General features: G+C 47.1%; 4 protein-coding genes across 6 annotated transcripts; all 4 read right to left on the bottom strand.

Moving 5' to 3' along the window:
• Positions 1-77: 77 nt before the first annotated feature.
• On the bottom strand, positions 78-8,780 carry LOC148382764 (ubiquitin carboxyl-terminal hydrolase 31-like). 2 transcript variants are annotated; one of them, XM_088360186.1, is made up of 16 exons: positions 6,832-8,780; positions 6,228-6,365; positions 6,069-6,157; positions 5,894-5,986; positions 5,694-5,829; positions 5,482-5,632; positions 5,235-5,415; positions 5,028-5,139; positions 4,863-4,957; positions 4,697-4,774; positions 4,503-4,632; positions 4,318-4,437; positions 4,026-4,251; positions 3,700-3,858; positions 3,484-3,636; positions 79-3,412 (listed from the first exon to the last, which is right to left on the bottom strand). In XM_088360186.1, exons 1-16 carry the CDS (start codon positions 7,393-7,395, stop codon positions 1,968-1,970), a joined length of 3,870 nt encoding a protein of 1,289 aa, XP_088216312.1. In that variant the 5' UTR covers positions 7,396-8,780; the 3' UTR covers positions 79-1,967. The 2 variants fall into 2 exon arrangements, with proteins under 2 accessions (XP_088216311.1, XP_088216312.1); XM_088360185.1 differs by having other exon boundaries at positions 78-3,412; positions 5,235-5,632.
• Positions 8,781-8,932: 152 nt separating this feature from the next.
• On the bottom strand, positions 8,933-13,438 carry cog7 (component of oligomeric golgi complex 7). The gene is made up of 17 exons (XM_088360187.1): positions 13,012-13,438; positions 12,748-12,896; positions 12,523-12,639; positions 12,291-12,459; positions 12,116-12,198; positions 11,704-11,826; positions 11,369-11,567; positions 11,178-11,305; positions 10,960-11,114; positions 10,764-10,880; positions 10,624-10,689; positions 10,334-10,520; positions 10,127-10,267; positions 9,980-10,063; positions 9,767-9,881; positions 9,548-9,691; positions 8,933-9,442 (listed from the first exon to the last, which is right to left on the bottom strand). Exons 1-17 carry the CDS (start codon positions 13,175-13,177, stop codon positions 9,276-9,278), a joined length of 2,310 nt encoding a protein of 769 aa, XP_088216313.1. The 5' UTR covers positions 13,178-13,438; the 3' UTR covers positions 8,933-9,275.
• A 169-nt stretch (positions 13,439-13,607) lies between these two features.
• Positions 13,608-15,865, bottom strand: LOC148382762 (putative protein MSS51 homolog, mitochondrial). 2 transcript variants are annotated; one of them, XM_088360189.1, is made up of 6 exons: positions 15,722-15,865; positions 15,270-15,416; positions 15,078-15,202; positions 14,455-15,018; positions 14,295-14,388; positions 13,608-14,215 (listed from the first exon to the last, which is right to left on the bottom strand). In XM_088360189.1, exons 1-6 carry the CDS (start codon positions 15,736-15,738, stop codon positions 14,011-14,013), a joined length of 1,152 nt encoding a protein of 383 aa, XP_088216315.1. In that variant the 5' UTR covers positions 15,739-15,865; the 3' UTR covers positions 13,608-14,010. The 2 variants fall into 2 exon arrangements, with proteins under 2 accessions (XP_088216315.1, XP_088216314.1); XM_088360188.1 differs by having other exon boundaries at positions 14,295-15,018.
• A 256-nt stretch (positions 15,866-16,121) lies between these two features.
• Positions 16,122-19,428, bottom strand: LOC148382761 (putative protein MSS51 homolog, mitochondrial). Its single transcript, XM_088360293.1, has 6 exons — positions 19,030-19,428; positions 18,828-18,974; positions 17,931-18,055; positions 17,308-17,874; positions 16,587-16,680; positions 16,122-16,515 (listed from the first exon to the last, which is right to left on the bottom strand). The coding sequence occupies exons 1-6, from the start codon at positions 19,185-19,187 to the stop codon at positions 16,317-16,319; spliced, it is 1,290 nt and encodes a 429-aa protein (XP_088216419.1). The 5' UTR covers positions 19,188-19,428; the 3' UTR covers positions 16,122-16,316.
• Between the last annotated feature and the right edge of the window lie 2 nt (positions 19,429-19,430).

The raw sequence follows: 19,430 nt of genomic DNA, 5'->3' as shown, positions 1-19,430 counted from the left end.
GAGGTGGAGCGAAAAGAAGGCGAGAAGAGAAGGTGAGAAAGCAGTCGGTGAAATTGATGACGTTTCTGGAAAATTACAAGAGGAAAAAAGAGGCGGGGTTAAAGGCTGCCAGCCTGGGGCCAAACTAATAAAAGTACAATTGAATCACATCTTAAATAAATGACAGCGCTGTAGTTTAATAACGCGTCGGGCTCACCGATGGGAGGATATTCGACGTAATCGTACGTCTTCATAATACGTGTAACCAGTTCAGGGACAAATTAAGTATTACAAGTATTTCCCTCAAGTGGCATTTGCAGGAAAATGTGGAGCGCCCCCCAGCGGACACAATGGGTATTTTCCCCATCGGATATAAAGAAGAAAATGAACACAATTTTCAAGTGAGTCGGTTTACTTCTGAGCAGATTAAATGAGCAGTTGGTTAACATTCATACAAAATGTAATTGTGCAAACAAAGCGTCGATAAAGAATGCCTTCACATGCTCTCTGATGCTGGCTTCTTTTTTTTTCGTTTTTTTTTTGGAAAAATAGAACACTAAGAAATACTATGTACACAATCCAAGAGCTGTACGTCGTCAAACTCAGCGGAGGCCGTGAGCGAGAGGCTGCTTGCATAGTTGAGTGCATGCACAAGCAAGTCATCATGCAACGATTTTCACATGAGCCGCCATCTGTGTGGATGATCGCCAAGCTCACAGGCGCTATGTACATGTACTGGCGGACGAAGGGGGGGGGCCACTAGATTAGGTAGACCTGCACAAGCCAATGAGACCCGATGCAAAAAGAAGCTCGAGTGTTTAAAATTTAAGTTCGGCGCAAAAAATGACCCATAATAGTTGTCGATGACTTTGATCATCTATGAGTTTTCGATTAATCGTAATTGGGAGAAACTGCAATTATTAAAATTATTTATTGTTATCAATCAATTGCCGATGAATCGCAATTAGGAGAAACGGCAACCCAATTATTAGAATTTTGTCGATTACTTTGATAATCAATGAATTGTCGATTAATCGATTATCGCAATTAGGAGAATGGGCTACCCATGTAAAAAAAACCTGAATCAGCGTTACTCATGATGCAATTTTTAAAGAAATTCCATTTCAGTTTTAGCTTTTAGCCAATTTTAGCTCCCAAAACATTAGCAACACCTGCTAACATGATACATAAAATCCGATCTCATTCGATTGTGCAAGCAGACCGAATGGCCGTGTTGTGGTGTGTGCGCGTGGGTATGGCCTTTATACACCCTGTGTTCTTTTCAGAGGAATGTTCCGAGACGGCGTGGCAGTCAGAGAGCCCCGAGGCCACAAGTGGGCGCCACAAGTAAAAGATGTGTTTTTACAGGTAAATAAACACGTACATTGAAGAACGTGCTCGCATCGTCTCCTAAAAAAAAAATACTCCTCGCACGATAACGACATTGAGTGTATGTAAACAGTGATTAAGGTTACATAGGTGCGTGTTACTTGAACTGACATATTCGCCGCTTCATAAATATTTATAAATTTACCAACACTTGCAGTTATATCATTTAGATTAAATACTATGATTATCTGATCTGAGGCACTGTTATTGACATTTGGCTCTCCGTAATTGGTGAGCTAAAGGTTTTGGGAAATTGTTTCAGAGTCCAGAAAACTGAGTCGATCGTCTAAAAAGTTGGAGTATTGTTCGCCGGCGTTTTGAATTTTAAACCAGGCTTAAAAGACCGGCCGGCTAAGCTAACGGACACGACCAGGCAATCGTTTGGCTAAATGAGCGACCCATGCTTATGTATGTACAGTACAGTACAGTTTCTGGAAATCATCATGACCATACAAAGTGCTTTGGTAAAACCCATTCCTAAATAAGTCGAGGACAAAAAAAGTGGACGAGATGTGTCCGGAATGGCAGCTGGAAACCACTCAAAGGCTAAAAATGTCCATTTGGAGCTGCACGAGAAAAGGAGAGTAAGATGATGATTTTTATTTGGACCTCTGGCTTGACTGAGTGGAGTTGATGGGGATTTTCCTGGACGCCATGGTCTTTTTCACAGGTTCTTTCTTTGCAGGTTCTTTTGCAGAAGAAGCCTGGTTGGTGGTTTCCGAGAGTTTGGATTTAGAGGAGGGCAGGAGGGAATGTTTGGCCGCAGCGGAACTTTTGGACGATTCCTTAGCCGCGGCGCCTTCCGAAGCTGCGTTTTGGGCTTTCCTGGTGGCTGCATCTCCGCCACCTTCTTCCAGACTTCCTTTGGGGTCTGTGGCTTTCCCGCCATCTGATGACTTGCGGGTGTCTTTGGGCCGCAGGGCAGTTTTGAAGAAGGACAACGCTTTTTCCTCGGTCTTACTGTTCCTTCGAAGGGCTTTTGAGGACACGCCGACCGACGGGGGGACGACACTGGAGGATCGCAGACTAGCCATGGAGGAGCTACTGCTTGAGCTTCGGGCCACCGTCCTGTTCTCCAAGGCTCGACCCGGCCTGCCCTCGGCTCGACTAGCGGCACCCGACCTGGACGAAGGACCCCCGTTGCTAATCTTCTTCTCTGACACGGCGTTGGTGCGTGAAGAATCCCGGCTGGCGCTCCTGTCGGCTCCTTTAGTCCTTCCTGAGGTGGAGCTTTTATCTCCGCCTCCTTTGGGGGCCGTCCTTCTCTGGGGGTGCGAACTTCCTGGGGAAGCGCTCCGCCTCTGTAGGGCGGAGTCAGGATGCAACCCCTCTTGAGTTTGGGCTGGACCTCTTTTGGAAGGCGTCGCTGTTCTGGAGGATCCGGCTCTACTGACTTTGGGTGGGCCATCGGTTTTGTCCTTCGGATTGGACGTGGCAACGTTCGACTGCGCTCGAGCCGGCGACTTCACGACAGCAGGCGACGCCGGAGACAACGAGCTGGATGAGGTCGAGGAAGCGGCGGGACGCTTCTTGGGGCTCCTTTCGCTTTCCACTCCAGTTTTTGCCGAGCTCCGTTTGCCACCTGTGGCCAAACTTCTTTGTTTCTGTTCCTTGTCGGCGTTCCCGTGTCGAGGACTGATTTGTTCGGCGCCGCTGACAAGATTGTTGTTATCCCCGGCCTGCGAGGAGATCCTCGGCTCGGCCTGTGACGCAGCTTTGGGGTGAAGCTGTTCTATCAGCCGCTTACTGCCGGGATTGTGATCCGACGCCGCGAGAGCGGACTTACCCCCGAGCTTTGGCGAACCGTTGAAGCAGGACGTCGACAGATTGGTATCGACAACCTCCCCTATCATTTCGAGCGTCGGAGAAGAGGAGTGGGATTCCAGGGAGAAGCGGGAGGGGGAGTTAGAACGGAGTTGAAGTTTAGCAGAGCACCAGGAAGGCTTCTGGCCGTTCTCACTGAGCACCAGCGGACTGGCGATGGAGGTTCTGGAGGTGAAGGTCTGCCTTTGCATGCCTCTCACCACGGGGCGGCTCGATAGGCCTGCACGCCAGAAAGATTCACTCGAGAATAAATAAATCGCTCACCTTGCATGGAGGAATTTGCAGGCTTACCATCATCCTCGCTCCGTTCCCCGGCAAACTCGGCCGATTCCGAGAGGGAGGCCAGCGAGGTTCGTCTGGAGGAACCCGACGAGGCTTGGCTCGGTGGACGGCTTCCCATCAGACGACCGATCCAATGCTCACACAGGGAAGAACTGGTCGATCCTGAAAAGAATTGTTACATATATTCCATGGCTTGACATTGAGAACAGAAATAAACTAAATTACCTCCCACAGAACTGTTGGCAGACCAAGACGGGATGGTGGCCCGTCTCTGATAAAACAAAATGTAAGCTGTCTGCTTGCAGACGTCCTCTTCTGATATCGGATGAACGTCGCTATCGTCGAAGCAATACCACTGACCGTCGATGGAGTTCTTGCACTGAGCTACAGAATAAATAAATAAATAAATAAATAAATAAATAAATAAATTTAAATGCATAAATAAATCCAAATATATAAATAAATCCAAATAAATAAAATTTTAAAAACACATAAATAAATACAAAGGAGCGGAGGTGTCTTTTTTTTTTTTTTTTGTCTGGATGTGGTACCTGTGTAATGTCCTCCCTGCATGGTCCCGTGATGGTTGCAGATGGCGTACAGATCGTAAAGATAATCCTCGGGATCCCGACCCAAGCCGTAAGGCCGTCTCCATGGCGACCAGTGCGAGGGTAGACTCCAGCTACTCTGGCTCCTCTTCACCATATGCGGCGCCATGTCCATACCCGTTAGCGGGAACTTGACCATGTTCTGCATTTTCATGCGGCGATCCCCGTCCTATATGAGACCAAAAAAATGAATCTTTTTGTTCCCGCTCGGGTATTACCGAAAATCTCTCGCTACCTGTCGAAAGCGTTTGAGGTGAAGAATGAGGATGTCGGGCAGCGTCCACAAACTGAGCTTGATGCTGCCTTGCTGAAGCTGCTTACAGTGTGGACAGCGCCAGGCGTCATCAGGAGCCAGCTGAAATGGACAAATAAGAGCCGTTCAAATCTCACGTCTTGGACTTGTTGATGACGTGAGCCCACCTGCTCCTCTTTGGTGTAGAGCTGGAAGCACTGAGCTAGCGAGCAGCTCTGAGGCTGCAAGTGCTGCTCCTTCACTTGACGAACACTCTCAGCATCGGGGATGTATTCGTCCTCTGTTCTTTTAAACAGACTGTAAGTAGATGACAGATTTGGTGAAGATGTGCAAGATATCACTCCAGCCAAGTTTTACTTACTAATCTTTTGTCTCCTTGTCCCATTCCACAACAATTTTGACGTGAGGTGGCCCCCCCGGGCCGCAGGACTTGTAAGCTCTGGATAAAAAAAAAAATATGCCCGGAATGGCGTTATGTAATGAACAGAAGGAGCAGGGCTCCCTCTAGTGGTGGTAACCGGCCTTACCTCTCCACAGAAGGATGGCAGAGTGGTTGCTCTTCCTGAGGCAGGAGATATGTGATCCCGACGACGCCCACCACACGTAACGTGAAGGGCCCCACCTGCCGGAATGTAGAGCACCAAAATGGAATCACATTCAACGAGTGACTCAATTGCTTTCACGGGACGTACCTGCACGACGGCGCCCGGGCGCAGGAGATGACGCATCTTCTCCAGAATTTCCTTCTGGAGAACATCCCATGTGACAGTACGCTCCAGGTAGAGAATAAAAGGATTCCCAAACCTGAATCCCCAAAACAGTCTTGTGAATCCATTTTTTTGAAGCAGTATTTGCTTTTCGTAAATATAACAGCTATGCAAAGATCCCTCTGGACGTACCTGCGTCCTTGCTGACCGGCGCAGGCTCGGTTGCACACCAACAGCACCACCTTCTCGTCCTGCCCCGTGTTCTTATTGGGGCTGAGAGGCGGCGTGCCGGGCTCCTGGATTTGCGGGGACAACCGATTGTTATCCGTGCCGAATTTCAAGTTGTTCTGGTTGAGATTGGCATGTGGACTCCCTGTATTGCAGTCAAACGAATTAAAAATCGGGGATCGGTATCGGGGCGATAACGCGCTCGTCGTACCGGCTCGCTTGGAGCGGATCTGATCGGGCCTGAAGAGCTCGGGGGTCTCGAAGGCAAAAATAGAATCGCTCTCCTGAATGATCTCCAGGTCGTCGTCGTCGTCGCAGAAGGAGCGATGGAAACCGTCGTAGTACATCTCGGTGAGGACGATCTGTGAGGGGAGGGGGGGGTCAGATGGTCTTTCTCAACCACGAGTGTGCCAGGAGATGTACCTGCTGCGCCGGGATTTTAGTCTCCTGGGCCACGGCTTGTCTGAGCCTGGACACGGTGCCCGATAGAGGCACGGCCACCCCGACCCTCATACAGTGGGAGCACTTGCCCTGGTACACCACCGTCACGTACAAGGGCCTGCGTGACCCCAAAAAAATAAATAAATAAGCGAGAATATATTTATGGATCGATTTGAACTCACCGCGTGTGAGGTACAGGGATTGGCAGTGAGATGCAGAGAAAAGGATCAAAGGTGTTACTCTGTTTCTGGCAGTGAGGGCAAGTCAGGGAGGATCTGGAAGCAGAAACGTAAACAAACTTAAATTGTGTCACTACAGTCAATGTTTGTGCGTCAATAAAAGCTGCAAACACTTTACCTGTATTGTGCCTGGAAAAGCTCTTGCACAAAAGAGCCAGGCACCGGAAGGGCAGATTCTCCTGGAGTGTTTTCGTTCTCCACTGGAGGCTGCAAAGAAAAAAATGGCCACATGGGAAATTGAAGAGAAAGTGTAACGTAGTGGATTTTTGCTGTTTACCGTCCTGGGGGGCCTGACGTCAGGACGGATGATGTTGTTGAGGTCCTCGTGAACTCGATCCAGCAGCCACAGGAGGAATTCCTGGGCGTCGTGTTGGGAGTTGCCCTTGAACTGAAGGGCGCTCTTTGACACCACGTTCTGCAGCGGGGGAGAGCACAGTTATTATTGGATGGATGGATGGATAGATGGAGGGAGGTATATTTTGCCTTTGCACCATTAAATCTCATTCTGACTCCGCTCAGTCATAGCATACTTTTTGAGGCTGTCGCTCGAACAAGAAAACATCTAAAAGCCGTCAACACGGTTCATACTCTGGCTGACAACCAAGCAAAGAATGAAAAAAAAAAACAGCCCAAAATAGGAGCGCTTTTAAGCAGACGCTACAAAGTCCTCGCTTCTTCTCGTCTCCCCTTTATGTAAATTGAAAATAGAAGAGCAGAAGACATTGTGACAAGGGCATTAGGAATTTGTCAGGAGACGAGATGAAACAGGGTTGCTTGTTACGAAAAAAGTAATTAAGTTCCTTTTGAGCTTCATCTCACCTCACCTAGATTTTTATTTTTTAAATATATATTTCTAATTTATATGAGTGTCAAAACAGTACCTTAAAATCTCTGCTGTGTTGGGGCGTGTACTCAAAGGTCCACAGCGCTCGAACCAGGCCGGACAGCTGCTCGGTCACCTCCCCGGATTCCTCCCGCTGCTGCTGGCTGGACTTCTTCTGCACCAAGACCCCGTTGGACTTAGTCGCCTTGGAATCTGAGCCACCGCCGGCCTCAGGTCCTGCACCTCCTCCCTCGCCCCGGAACTGCTCCAGGGCCAGGTACTCTGCAAAGAGCTCGGTGTTGCTTAGGCACTGCAGGATGGCGTTCATGAAGCAGGTGTTGCCGTGGTTCTTCAGCCCGGCCACGCCCGGAACCTTGTCGCCGAAGGGGAACCCCCCGCAGTCGCTGTCGTCCGACTGGAGCGATCCACCTGTGGTGGTGGGGATCAACGAGGCGTCGTCCTTGTCGTCGCGGGCCGCCTGCTCGTCCGTACTAAAATGAGACAAAGTGGAGAGAGTCCGGAGAACTCTGTTCATGAAGCTGCCCACCGAGCGGACCGAGCTCCTCCGGAACAGCTTCTTGCTGAAGGATTTCTTCTCCTTGTTAGTGACCACTTTAGACATGGTGGCTGCTCTTTGGTGAAGCGCTGGACGAGAGGTTAGAACGTCTGCCTCACAGTTCTGAGGTTCCAGGTTTGAATCCGGGCTACGGGCTTTCCGTGTGGAGTTTGCATGTTCTCCCAGTAGAGTTTAGGAGAGCTTTCTCCAGCTCCGTCCCACTTTCCAAAAACAACATGGTTACGCATGCATGTCATAAACAACAAAACTACAATAGATAAAAAATTAGAAATGTATATTTTGTTGTTGTTATTTTGCCATTATGTAGCCTCTGCAGCTTTAGCACACTTAATGAGGTCAAAACAAAATGGCTGGATGTTTACAGAAAAACGAAGAAACACTTTAAATCCTTTTTTTTTACAGCTCTTGGCTGGCACCCACGCGCGACATTACTCGGCCGTGTTGTCCACAGGGCCCGGGCATGTCCCACTTACAGGCCTGTTAGTTGTGAAAGCAGACAGACGGCTTGCGTAAACACAAACACCGTGTGGTGGCTGGAGGTGGAGGAGAAGAAGAACCGCTCGGACCGGGGGCGCCTCTCGCACGCGCATAGCATCTCCAGCAGCGGCTACGAGAACACGACACGTCGGCTCATGTCATGGACCCTCAGATTGGGGTGTCGGGGTGGTTCCTCATCTTTTATTTAACGACGCGCGGCTCCCTCCGGTCGAAAAGGCATCCCACGGCGTCTAGAATCCTCAAATACTAGTCCAATTTTGTTTTTTTGTCTTTCCTAAAGCTCCTCCGCGGTAGTCATCATCGTCGGTACCCGGCAACCGGAGCTCCAAAGCGCGCCGCTCCCTCCCGCATCTCCTTCTTCCAAGTCGGGCCTCCTCCTCCACCCTGATGGAAGTTTTGGGAGGGAGGGGGCTAGGGTGTCACTCGGGTCGGTATTCGGAGTCCATTAATTCCCGGTCGGGACAAGGCTCGGTGGCAAGGCCGTGTACCGTGTCCATCCTCTAGGCAGCGATACTGCGGGCAGGGCGGGGACGGATGACGTCGCAGGCGAACACTGGTCCATGTTGGAGGGGAGCAGGTGGATGCTGGATGATGATGCCGGATGATGCATGCACTCCGTCAGTCTCCACGGTCAGCATGAGAAGCAGCAATCACCATTCACTGCTTCCCCCACTGAAAATATTATTTATCCTCTGATAAAATAAGCAAAGCAAATTGATTCTACTCAAAAACGCAAATTGTGGGGCAATCCAGAATCTTAAAATATCAAAATACATCATATGCACCAGAAAAACTCACTGAATTATTATTAATATTGACTTTGATTGCTCTTATCAATCAAAGGATGGGAAAATTGTGACTAGTTTGGTTAAACTCCCATTCCTAACATAGATTAAATTACATGAATATATTTTGAAGACGCTGAGTAGATTAAGTAACCATGGCAACACAAGAGCAGCAACCTGATTGGCCCAAAACCTAAAATCTGCCTAAATACTGGCACTGACGCCAAAAGAAAAATGAAGATCCTAAGTAATATATCTCAATATCATCAAAATAGAAACGTCTCACCGAGACAAAAGAATTATGCTGTGTAAATGTTTTATATACACATTTACATACTTTAAAAGATGCTGTATAATTTTACTTGAATGGCGCACAATGAAAAAGAACGATAAGAATATGAAGCTCGGTAAATTGTTGATCGCCAAAAATAGAACTGGCAAAATATATATGATGCAATGGATGTTAAATGCTCTTAGGCGTACCCTGATTTGATATGGTGGTATCGCAAAAAATGAAAGTAAAGCCGAGACGCAGAAATAAGGAACGTAGAATAATTTCAAACCCTGCATTGGTATACCAAAGTGGACAGAGCGGTGTAATTGCAAACAGAAGTGTGAAACAAAAAGAGTGTTTTGTTTTTTTTAGTGGTCAATAGAGCGGAGGGCGGCGATGGTCGCCACCAGTCGCCGAGGCAACTGTTTGGCGGTTTGTCTGTAGTCGTCCGGCTTGGCCCTCAACAGGGTGACGATCTGCTGAAGGGTGCGAGAAGGCTGCAGGCCCAGCGCATCCATCACGTTGCTCAAGTAGTCTGAGGAGCACAGGAATAGTTTGTGACCGTTTTGGCGCCCCCTTGTGGGCATTGGTAAATAATTTGTTGAGCGCAAACAACATTTATTTGCACAGCCTTGTTTACCGATATCCGTGGCCAGCTGCTTGGTGGAATGTGTGCTCAGACGGGGGATGAGTAGAATGGCCTCGCAGTACGTCTGCATGGTGGCCCGGGCGATGGAGCCGAGCCAATAGTCAGCCGTGTTGTCCAATTCAGGAAGGTCATCGCCTGGGGGAATCGGCGAGTCGTCGGGTGAAACAAACGCACCTCAGAGACTAAAACGACGTGGAGGAGATGAGTGACCTTGCTCTGGAGGAAAAGGCAACTTCCCAGCGTGCAAGGCTAACTCCAGCGCTGGATCCTCTTGCGTCACAAAAGGTTCCAAGTGGAGCGGGAGAGACATCAGGTACTGACCTATCTAGAAGAGCAGAACAGTGCCACATGTGTATCATCACGAAAAGGATCAAAAATGAGGTTGAGGAACCTCTGTAACCTAAAAAAAAAAAAAAAACTAACATTTGTGATGTACTCTTGTGGTGACAGGCTGAACGTGGGCAGATCCTCTGTGAAGTTCTCTCCTAAACCCACCGACTCCTGACTCTGGACATAAAAAACAATTTCAACAAATAATGATAAATGCAAAGGCACACAGGTGAAGCCGACCTCCATCTTGGCGACGGGGCTCAGCTGGTGTTTGATTTGCAAAAAGACCGAGTCAAAGGCCAGCTGATGGGCCTGCTGGTTGAGTCGGGTCAGCGCCGCTCTGGGCTCGGCGAGGAGATTGGAGTTGCCGGCGCCTTTCTCCTGCAACACAAACTCGATTATTAGTACAAGTTTCCACGTCATCCATCGCAATCTCATATGACGCACCTTCAACAAGTAGAGCACCTCCATGAGACTGTTATACTCAGCCACGCTGCCCCTCTGGAGGTAGTTGTAGTCCTGCCAGGGGTTTTTGGTGGCGCCCTTCCTCTCGCCGCCACTGGCCTCCTGGATGCCCGCCAGGCTGCGAGGGCTGTACGACTCCGACAGGTACTTGCCTGCCGTGCCCATGATCCTATGGGAATGGTTGAATCATGACCGGATTGGGGACTGTTCTTTATTTGCCACTAGAGGGAGCCATCTTAGTCCACACTGAGAATTTGTTTTTCATCACTTACTTGTTTGACAACTGCTGTTCAAAGGCGCCGCATTGTCTCAGTAACTCGCCACATGTGGCAATAATTCTGCAAAATAACAATGTGACATTATTGAAAGTTTTGGTAGGAAATCGTTACTGCATTGACTAAACATCCCAAACCTGACTGAGTTCTGGAATGACGTCCAGTCCTCCTGGAAAGCAGAAGAAGTGGGCGTGTCCTCCAGTTTGCACTTCCTCCTGATTGACTGCAGTGTCGTCGAGAAGTCGGACACGTACCTGGGGGAGAAAACACAATGTTGACGATGGATGTGGGATCCATTTCAAATGGAAAGCACAAAACATTTTGAATATTTACTTGGTGAAAAGTGCTTTAAGAGCCTTGAGTAGGCCGCACACGCCGAGCCCGTCGGTGAGTTTCACACAGCGGTCCACGGCGCCGCTCGCCAGGCCGAACATCTTCCCCACCGAGTGCTTCAGCTCCTCCACGCAATCGATGATCTCCCCGTGTTCCTGAGGATGGAGCAGAGGATGAAAGGAAAAGTTGCCTTCATGATAAACTTCATCATATCTCACCAAGGGGACAGCGCTGATTTGAATGAGGAGATGATTTTCCTCCAGCTCTCCATACTGCAACTGGTAAGGCTTGTAAGGGTCGTAGAGGGCGCACACGAGCTCCGTCACCTTCAGGAGGTTGTTCTCGCCTAGCAACGCATCGGAGGTGTTTACAATTAGCATACGTAGTTTTCTTTCTTCTCAGTACAAACCTAGGTGTGGTGTCATGGCGGCTTCCAAGTTGCGGCCGAAGGTGAGCGTGGTGTGGTTGAGCTCCAGCAGGGTGTCGAGACGCTCATCTTGAGCTGCCCGATCCATGGCTGTGCTTAGGCACATGGGCATGGAGGGCACCATGGCGCCCAGAGTCTGGATGAGCAGCACCGTCACCACCTCATGAGGGTTCTTGAACACCTGGAGGTCATCAGAGTTCATGACAATGCAATGGCTCACCAAGAATCAATCAGTTCCATTTTAAATAGCGGTTCTGAACAGCATTCTCCCACCTGACCCACTTTCATAGAAATTACGAATAGTAAATAAAAATTACCTGGCTGCACCACTGCAGCTGAGCGTGCCGAGTGGACAACAAAGTGTCATAGAATTCCGACAACTGCTGATTCAGGCCCAGCTCGCTCTGAGAGAGGTCCTGCCACATATTCACGATCTGGCCCTGCAGTAGGAAAGGCACATCTGTTTATATACACTAAAAACTCACACATAAAAACCTTTAAAAGATAATTCCATGTTGTGTAATTAACCAAAACAAAGTCCCTTAGCTTATTGCAAATGCACAATATTGTTGCTAATTATAAACCTTCAGAAAAAAAAAAAACACCAATATGGTTGTATGTATTATACTGCCCTCTTGTGGTCAAAAAGTATATTAGAAGAAACAGCTAAACACCCACTGATTGCAGTGGGGCTTTTGCTTAAACAATCAAACATCTTTGTTTACTCACTTTATGACACTTATAGTAGTATGCAAGAAGCTGCGGCATCCTGTCGATCTCCGAGAAGACTTTAACAAACAGTTTGGCTTGATCTGCACAGAAAGGTAAAGAGGCCAATAATGCTAAGTAAAAAAAAAAATTCAAATAAAGTTGGAATCGGTAACAATCGGTTTCATTAGCTTACCTACAGACATGGAATTAAATGCCGCCACTATTTGAGGGCTGGCCAGGGCCTCCAGTCTGTTTTTAAGTGCCTCTAGATGGACACACTTTTCAGAGTAGTCGGGCGTGTCCACCAGCATCGCCAGGCTGTTCTGCATGCTGGTTAGCTTGGATGAGATGGCTAAGAGATCCTGAAAGACATGGTTGATGGTCTCTGGGGGGGAAAAAACACACATGCTATTGATTTATTATACCTGTGATTTGAAGGTCTCCTCTATGTCCACACTGAGTGTGCTCCATTTATCAGCCTCCTGTAGCGCCTCCGCTGCCAGTTGCATGCGACTCTTCACTTGGTCGATCTCCACCAGGACCTGGACGTAGATTTTTTTCACAAATTACAATCCCAAAACACTTATATACATCTTTAATTTATGTATTTAAACTGAAAGTCAGAGTAGCTATTTTGTATATAAACACACCTGCATGGACTGGACTGTGTCCTGCTCAAACTTCTTGATGTCCTCTTTGACCAGAACCATCTGCTCCTTGAGGAACGTAGCTTCCTGCTTCAATGCATCCACATCTCGCAGGACTCTGGGCATGTTCTGCAGCGCCTGGTTGCTGCTTTCTACAAACAAGAAAAGCAGGTTCATCTAAAGTTTGTTAGGGACACAATGTCTGCACGTCGGTGCACAACTTTCTGGTCGCCAACAAGAAGAAAGAAAGTAAAGGGCGATACTGACCCTCAATTGCATTGTTTACTTCCTGGATAAAAAGCTGCAGCTTCATAACCAGCGTCGCAGCGTGTGTATCCGCCTTCCCCGGTGCATCCTTCTGCACCACTTTAAAGGCGCCATTCACCCAGTCTTTCACGTCAAAGTCGTCGTCCAGGAACTTTGAGAAATCCATCTGCTGCTTCTGGATTCATTCACGACGTCAATGTGCTAAATGTCATCGAGCCATGGCTAACGCCGGTGAGCTAGTTTTTGCCGAACAGCGGTTTCGACACGAATATGAAATAAATTGCCCAGGAGAATGAGATTATCATTACAACCAAATATAGTTCCAACAAAGCGACGGCTTCCTCCAGAGTTAATTTGAAACGTTAAAAAATATTACGGAAATAAAAACCACTTGAGAGCTCGCTCATAATGAAGCACGAATCTAGAATAAACAATGACAACTACTTCCGGTGTGTACTACAGTGTTTACCTTCCCCAGGAAACAAGTGCTTGCTTTGTTGACATGTCACATCGATTATAAAAATTAACAAATTATCGAATTGCTTTGGAACAGCATTTGCCATATAAAACCTATGAGTTTTATTGATTATTTGTGTCGTTACATCGTATTGAAATATAGTTGTCACCAACCACAGAATCAGCGCGAACAGGGGCCATAATAAAATAAATCCGTCTAGAAACTAACACTAGTCTTCATTCGGTCCTCCACGTTTTCCATTTAATTTTTTATTCAGTCGAATGCAAAAGGCTCCGCTGTACCAAAATATTATTTAATATAATTTATGGAATATAATTAATGAATTATTTCTGGTATATATTTGAAAGCACGTCATCATGGTGGTCTATTATTTCTGACTATTTGTCAATCAATTAATAATTTAATCAATCAAACAGTTAATTTGTTAAAACTAAAGAATTTCATGTTTTTGAACAACAGACAAAGACAATCAATAATACGCAATTTAAGTTAATCGTATGGAACGGCATAGACAGAGCTTCTTAGGCCTCATCTGGTTCCTCAAGCTGAGCAGTCTCTAGTAGACCTCGAAAACAAAAGTAGTGCGAGTTCCAGTATACGGGTGGCTTGTTGGGACATGGGCCCACCACTTCTGGTTTGAGTGAAGCAAAGGGGTTGGCTCCACTTCCTTTCATGTGCATCTCCAATTCCAGCAGGATCTGCAGCGAGTAGGTCATTTCTGCCTCACTGTGGATGAAGCCAGAAGTGTAAGCGGGCCTCGCATGTCATGAAGTTAACTTGGGGGACTAGCATTATAAATGCTCACCTCAGAGCTGTGAACATAGAGGAAATCTCATAATCCCTCAGAAGTAGAAGTGTTGGAAGCCAACCTTGCTCCAAATCCTGACTGGCGTCAAATCCTGAAAAAAAGAAAAAACTGTTTGATGGTAGTGAACAGAGGGGAGTAGCTAGTTCAGACTTCTCACCAGGATGAAATCCGACCACCAAGTCTGGCTTGGCTGCTTCCTCTTTCTCCACCATTTCCTCCCAGAAGTGATGGTAGAGGCCTTTGTAGGCACTGATGTAGACCCTCTGCTTTGGTCCAAAGGCTCTGAGTGGAGGCCTCACGACGGGCCCTTCTATCAGCTCCGGTCCCACCATGACAATTTCTATCCCCTGATGTCCAGGGAACATCTTGTTGAGCTCGTCGTAGTCTGTCAAGTTTGCTCCTAGAGTCTCGTTCTGACCGACTCCCACCAGGTGGATGGTGAGAGGTTTGGAAAGAGGGTTCAGGCCGAACAGCCTCATCCCCCAGGCGATGGTGAGAGGCCTGGAGAAGAACTCGCTGCAGACCCTCCACAGGGATTGCTTCAGGTCTTCATCCTCAGGTCGAGGCCTACCTGCGTCGCCCCATAAGGCTTTCATGTTCGCTCCGTTCATAATGGGATGGAGTCGAGAAGTAAGATCACCCTGCATGGCGAGCCAGTCATCCCAGTTCTTTATCTCGGACTCGGGTTTTGTCCAATTGTCGGTTGGGAAGGGAAGATCTCCTGTTGGGTCATTCATTCATTCATTCATGGGTCACAAACAACTCATCTTACGTGCCCACCTTTGAACACAAGCCATCCCACCACTCTGTCGATGGCAGCCAGACGTAATTGTGAGCAGAACTTCTTATGTATGAGCCAGTTGCCCTTTTGACACTCCTTGCAGCAGTAATAAACATTTAAACATCTGCAAAGAACCATCCTTCACTGAATAACAATCAAAATGGAGTCTTTCGATTTTTTATTTTGTTTACCTGGAACAGCGTTTTAGGCTTTGAGGGTTCGCCAGATGTTCTGAGCTCTTCTCACATTGCGCGCACACTTTGAAAGACTCCTCCATTTTCTCAAACATCTCCTTTTGGGAATGGAAAGCCATGGACTTCACAGTCTGTGGGGCCATTCTGGATACAAAATGTGTTCTCCATGTTTATTACCCGTAGCATTAGCTATTTTTAGATTCAAGCACATGACATTTAAAGCAGTGCCTTAACAACCGATAAAGGTAAATTAATGAAAATATGGTTAGAAGAGCAGGAAATTTGATAGAAATACAGACAGCAAAAAAAAAATAAAGATTATAAGTATTATTAAAGAGGAAAAAAACTGGCCAGCTTGCAGGCCTACTCTTGAAAATGCACTTGGACAAGACTTCTATTTATATACATGACGTTTTAGAAAATCGAATTGAATGTTTATGAAGTCATACCTGACACTTTCTGTCATTCTGAAGCTTTTTTTTCCGTGAAGTTGGTCACGAGGCTCTTCCTTCTTGCACGCTTCCGACGCCTTGGACGAGAACTTTCAAACACCTGCTGTCATCCATCTCCTCTGAATGTTTGACATTCATCTCTACACATGCTCCAATACGCTGGAAAATGACGTCACACAAGGTCTATATCAAACAACAAATTACAAATAAAATCATTTATATCCACGTTCATTATTGAATGGTGCATTTTGAGGGATATTTTAAAAGTTTGCAAGTCTGTTTGAATAGACGACTGCGTACTTACAAGTTGTGACCGCAAGAGGGCAGTGTCGTTTCGAGCATAATTACTCCAAATGACAAACTTCATTTCTGTTGAGATGCGTCATAATTTCATTTAATTTGCTCAATAAAAACCACTAGGATTATGCAGAATTGCAACATTAACACCACATTTAAATACAGGAACATGGGAAAATATTAATTGTGCCTGGAAAAAAAAAAGGTATTGCATGTGGAGGCACTTGACTATTCATAATGCAAAAATGTGAGAAGAAAAAAAATCTCTGGAAAAGAAGCTAATTCACGTAATCCTTTAGTTGGCCTCGTTAAAGTCTTCCCTTGGCATCAATCCTTGGAAAGCGATGTAGTGCGAGTTACAGTACACCACAGGTTTATTGGGGCAGGCCAGAACCTGCTCTGGCTTCTGTGATGAAAACGGATTGGCTCCGCTCTCCCTGATGTCCATCTCCAACTCCAGGAGGATCTGCAGTGAGTACTTGAGCTCCATATCGCTGTGGGAACCAACAGGAAAATGATTCGTCCTATCAATTCAAACGATTATAATTTTCTCCAGATGACTGACCTGTATACTGTGAAGTAGGAGGGGATGTTGTAGTCTCGGAGCAGGAGGAGGGTGGGGAGCCAACCCTCCACCAGACCCTGGTTGGCGTGGAAACCTGCAAGAGATGTCTAATTAGCTCAAGAAGAAGAGGACCAAATAATGACTGTGACAGATGCGAGGCTTGATTCCTGCATAGCAGTTGCAAATCCACAGTGACCTCCTGATACTCGCCTGTTGACAAACGAGAGCCAAAATCTGTCTTCAACCTGCCGGATAATCCGTCATCCTCACATTAGCCGCCAGTTGTCACTTTAGCCCTGGCGCTGATTTATTCGGCCGCGTGTCGTATGAATAGCTCGCCCTTCAACCGAGCCCCTGGGCTCTGAGCCATCCGTGGAAATCAAATACGTTAAATCCACCTCTGCTTATCTGTCCCTGAGCTGGCTTCGACGCCCACATCCTTGATCGATACGGTTTTAAGTTATTGGTGGATGTCAGCTGCCATTGAGTGGCCGAAACAAAACTATGCACGAAATACGGAGAGCTGAACAAATTAATGCATTTCACTCAGCTAGCTTAACACTAAAGCTAAATAGCATCTATGTTGAGATATATTCTTTATCCTCTGCAAAGAATGACTGAGAAATTTTGATATCGTGATGAACCGTATCTGTGTTATACTGCCCCCAAGTGGCCAAGGGCAAACAGTTTAATTTTTTAATTGAATGGCAAGTTAACCTACCAGGATGAAATCCGACGACCAGGTCTGGTTTGGCTGCTTCCTTCTTCTCGATCACGTCCTCCCAGAACTGATGGTAGAGGCCCTTGTAGGCGCTGATGTAGACCCTCTTCCTGGGCCCAAAGGCCGTGAGAGGGGGCCTCATGATGGGGCCTGCCACCACTTCCGGTCCCACCATGACCACCTCAATGCCCTGGTGCCCCGGGAACATGTTGTTGAGCTCGTCGTAGTCCGTCAGTCTGGCCCCCATAGTCTCGTTAAAGGATGCCCCGGCTATGTGGATGGTAAGCGGTTTTGCGTATGGGTCCAGCCCGTAGTGCCGCACGGCCAAGCCCACTGTGAGGACACGAGAGAGGAACTCGCTTTGAAGGCGCCACACCGACTCCCGCAGGTCGCCGTCGTCCGGCCTGGGCCTGCTGACGTTCATCCAAAGGGACGCCATGTTTGCGCAGGTCAGGACGGCGTCCAGACGTGGCGTGAGTTGGTCCTCCTGCAGGGCCAGCCAGTCCTGCCAGGTCTTCACCTCTGCAGCTGACTTGGACCACTTCTCAGACGGAACGGGAAGGTCTCCTGTGTGGAGGCAGGACTTTCATTTTTGGACTGGATGAAGTAGTTTCTTGCCTCACCAGTGAACATCAGCCACTCCACCAGCCTGTCGATGGCCACCAGACGTAACGTCTTGCAGACATTTTTATGCTGAGGCCAGTTCTTGACTTGACAATCCTTGGAGCAGTAGTACACGTTCAAACATCTGCCAGATGGGACAGAAAAAATAACTCTCAGCAGTTTAATAATAATTACATTTAAATATAAATGTCACCCTTGACACTCAACGAACACGATGATGTAATGTAATATTTTTACATCCTTGAAGGCGTGCGACTCGAAACGAGATTTGCTTCTACTATTTTCACATGCATGAATCTGAAGGGAATAAGAAATAAAATTGAAAGGTCAGAAATGTTGTGACGGTGAAGTTTCATTGCATGTCGGCGAATCAGTATTAAACATCGGCTCGAAATAATGACCACGGAGAGAGGCAGGAGCAGCTGAGAATTTATAGTGGTGTGTGTGTGTGTCAAGAGCAATGCAGTTGGGAGAGCTTTACTAATTAGCAACAGGTGGCAAATTCCCAACGGGGAAAAAGATCCGGACGCGGTAAAACGTTAAAAAAAGAATCTTTTAAAAAAAATACAATCAACCAAGAGGTGCATATTATGCAAATCTATCTTGTAAATAAATTTGATACTGTCGGATTTGCGCATTATCATTGTCATAAAAAATAGGCCGCAAAGTATATTATGACACAAGAGATCTCAGTAAGTGAGCTTTTATGGGCTGCTGAGTTCCATGGAGATGATTCAGTCAGAAGGTCTTAGTTATATTTACACTTGGGCATCTTCCAAATATGATTCACCATGGTGTCAAAGTTAAAGAATCTGCCAAATAACAGTGCTCAGGTTGTGATGTCACTCATTAGGCCACGCCCCTTAAAGGTAAATTTTATTGAAGATTGGACTTACTTGACACAACGCTTCAGCGTGTTGCCCTCTTTGACATCTTGTGGAAGTTTGTTGCAGCCGGTGCAGAATTTGAAGGTCTCCTCCATCTTCTGGAACATTTCCTTGTAGTTACGGAATATTCCTTTGCTTTTACCTTCCAAGGCAGCCCTAAAATTCAAATTGATTGAATCCAGAAAAAAAAAAAGGGGAGGATAAAATCTACCTGTATTGTCCGTAGTCGTTCATGTTGAGCTTGTTTAGGATCACCTTGGAGAGACCCGCCACGTTGGAGTCCAGGGAGTAGAACCCGGACTGGTCCGAGAAGACGCTGTCGGTGCTTGGCGTGTACGACTGGGGGAGCGCCGGGATCTGGGATGCCATGATTGAAAAAATATCTCTTGGTTGTAGATGATTCCGTCCCAAGGTCTTGCTTTCGCTTTAGTTCAGGATTGTGGTGATTGACAGCTCCTCGTGTGGGGTGTCATCATCACATGTGGGGGTCTAAAGTGGGAGTGCAGATGATGAGGGGAGGGAGAGTGGGCAAGGTGGGAGGGAGCTTTTTTTTTTTTTAAAGGATAGGACAATGTGAGGAGGGGTGGGGGGAACATGCACATAAAAGTCAAC

This window comes from Syngnathus floridae, chromosome 18, assembly GCF_059516105.1.
Source record: "Syngnathus floridae isolate MCC-2025c chromosome 18, RoL_Sflo_1.0, whole genome shotgun sequence".
NCBI classification, from domain to species: domain Eukaryota; kingdom Metazoa; phylum Chordata; class Actinopteri; order Syngnathiformes; family Syngnathidae; genus Syngnathus; species Syngnathus floridae.
The sequence above is the reverse complement of the archived record's forward strand: the minus strand, read 5'-3'. Positions and strand labels throughout refer to the sequence as shown.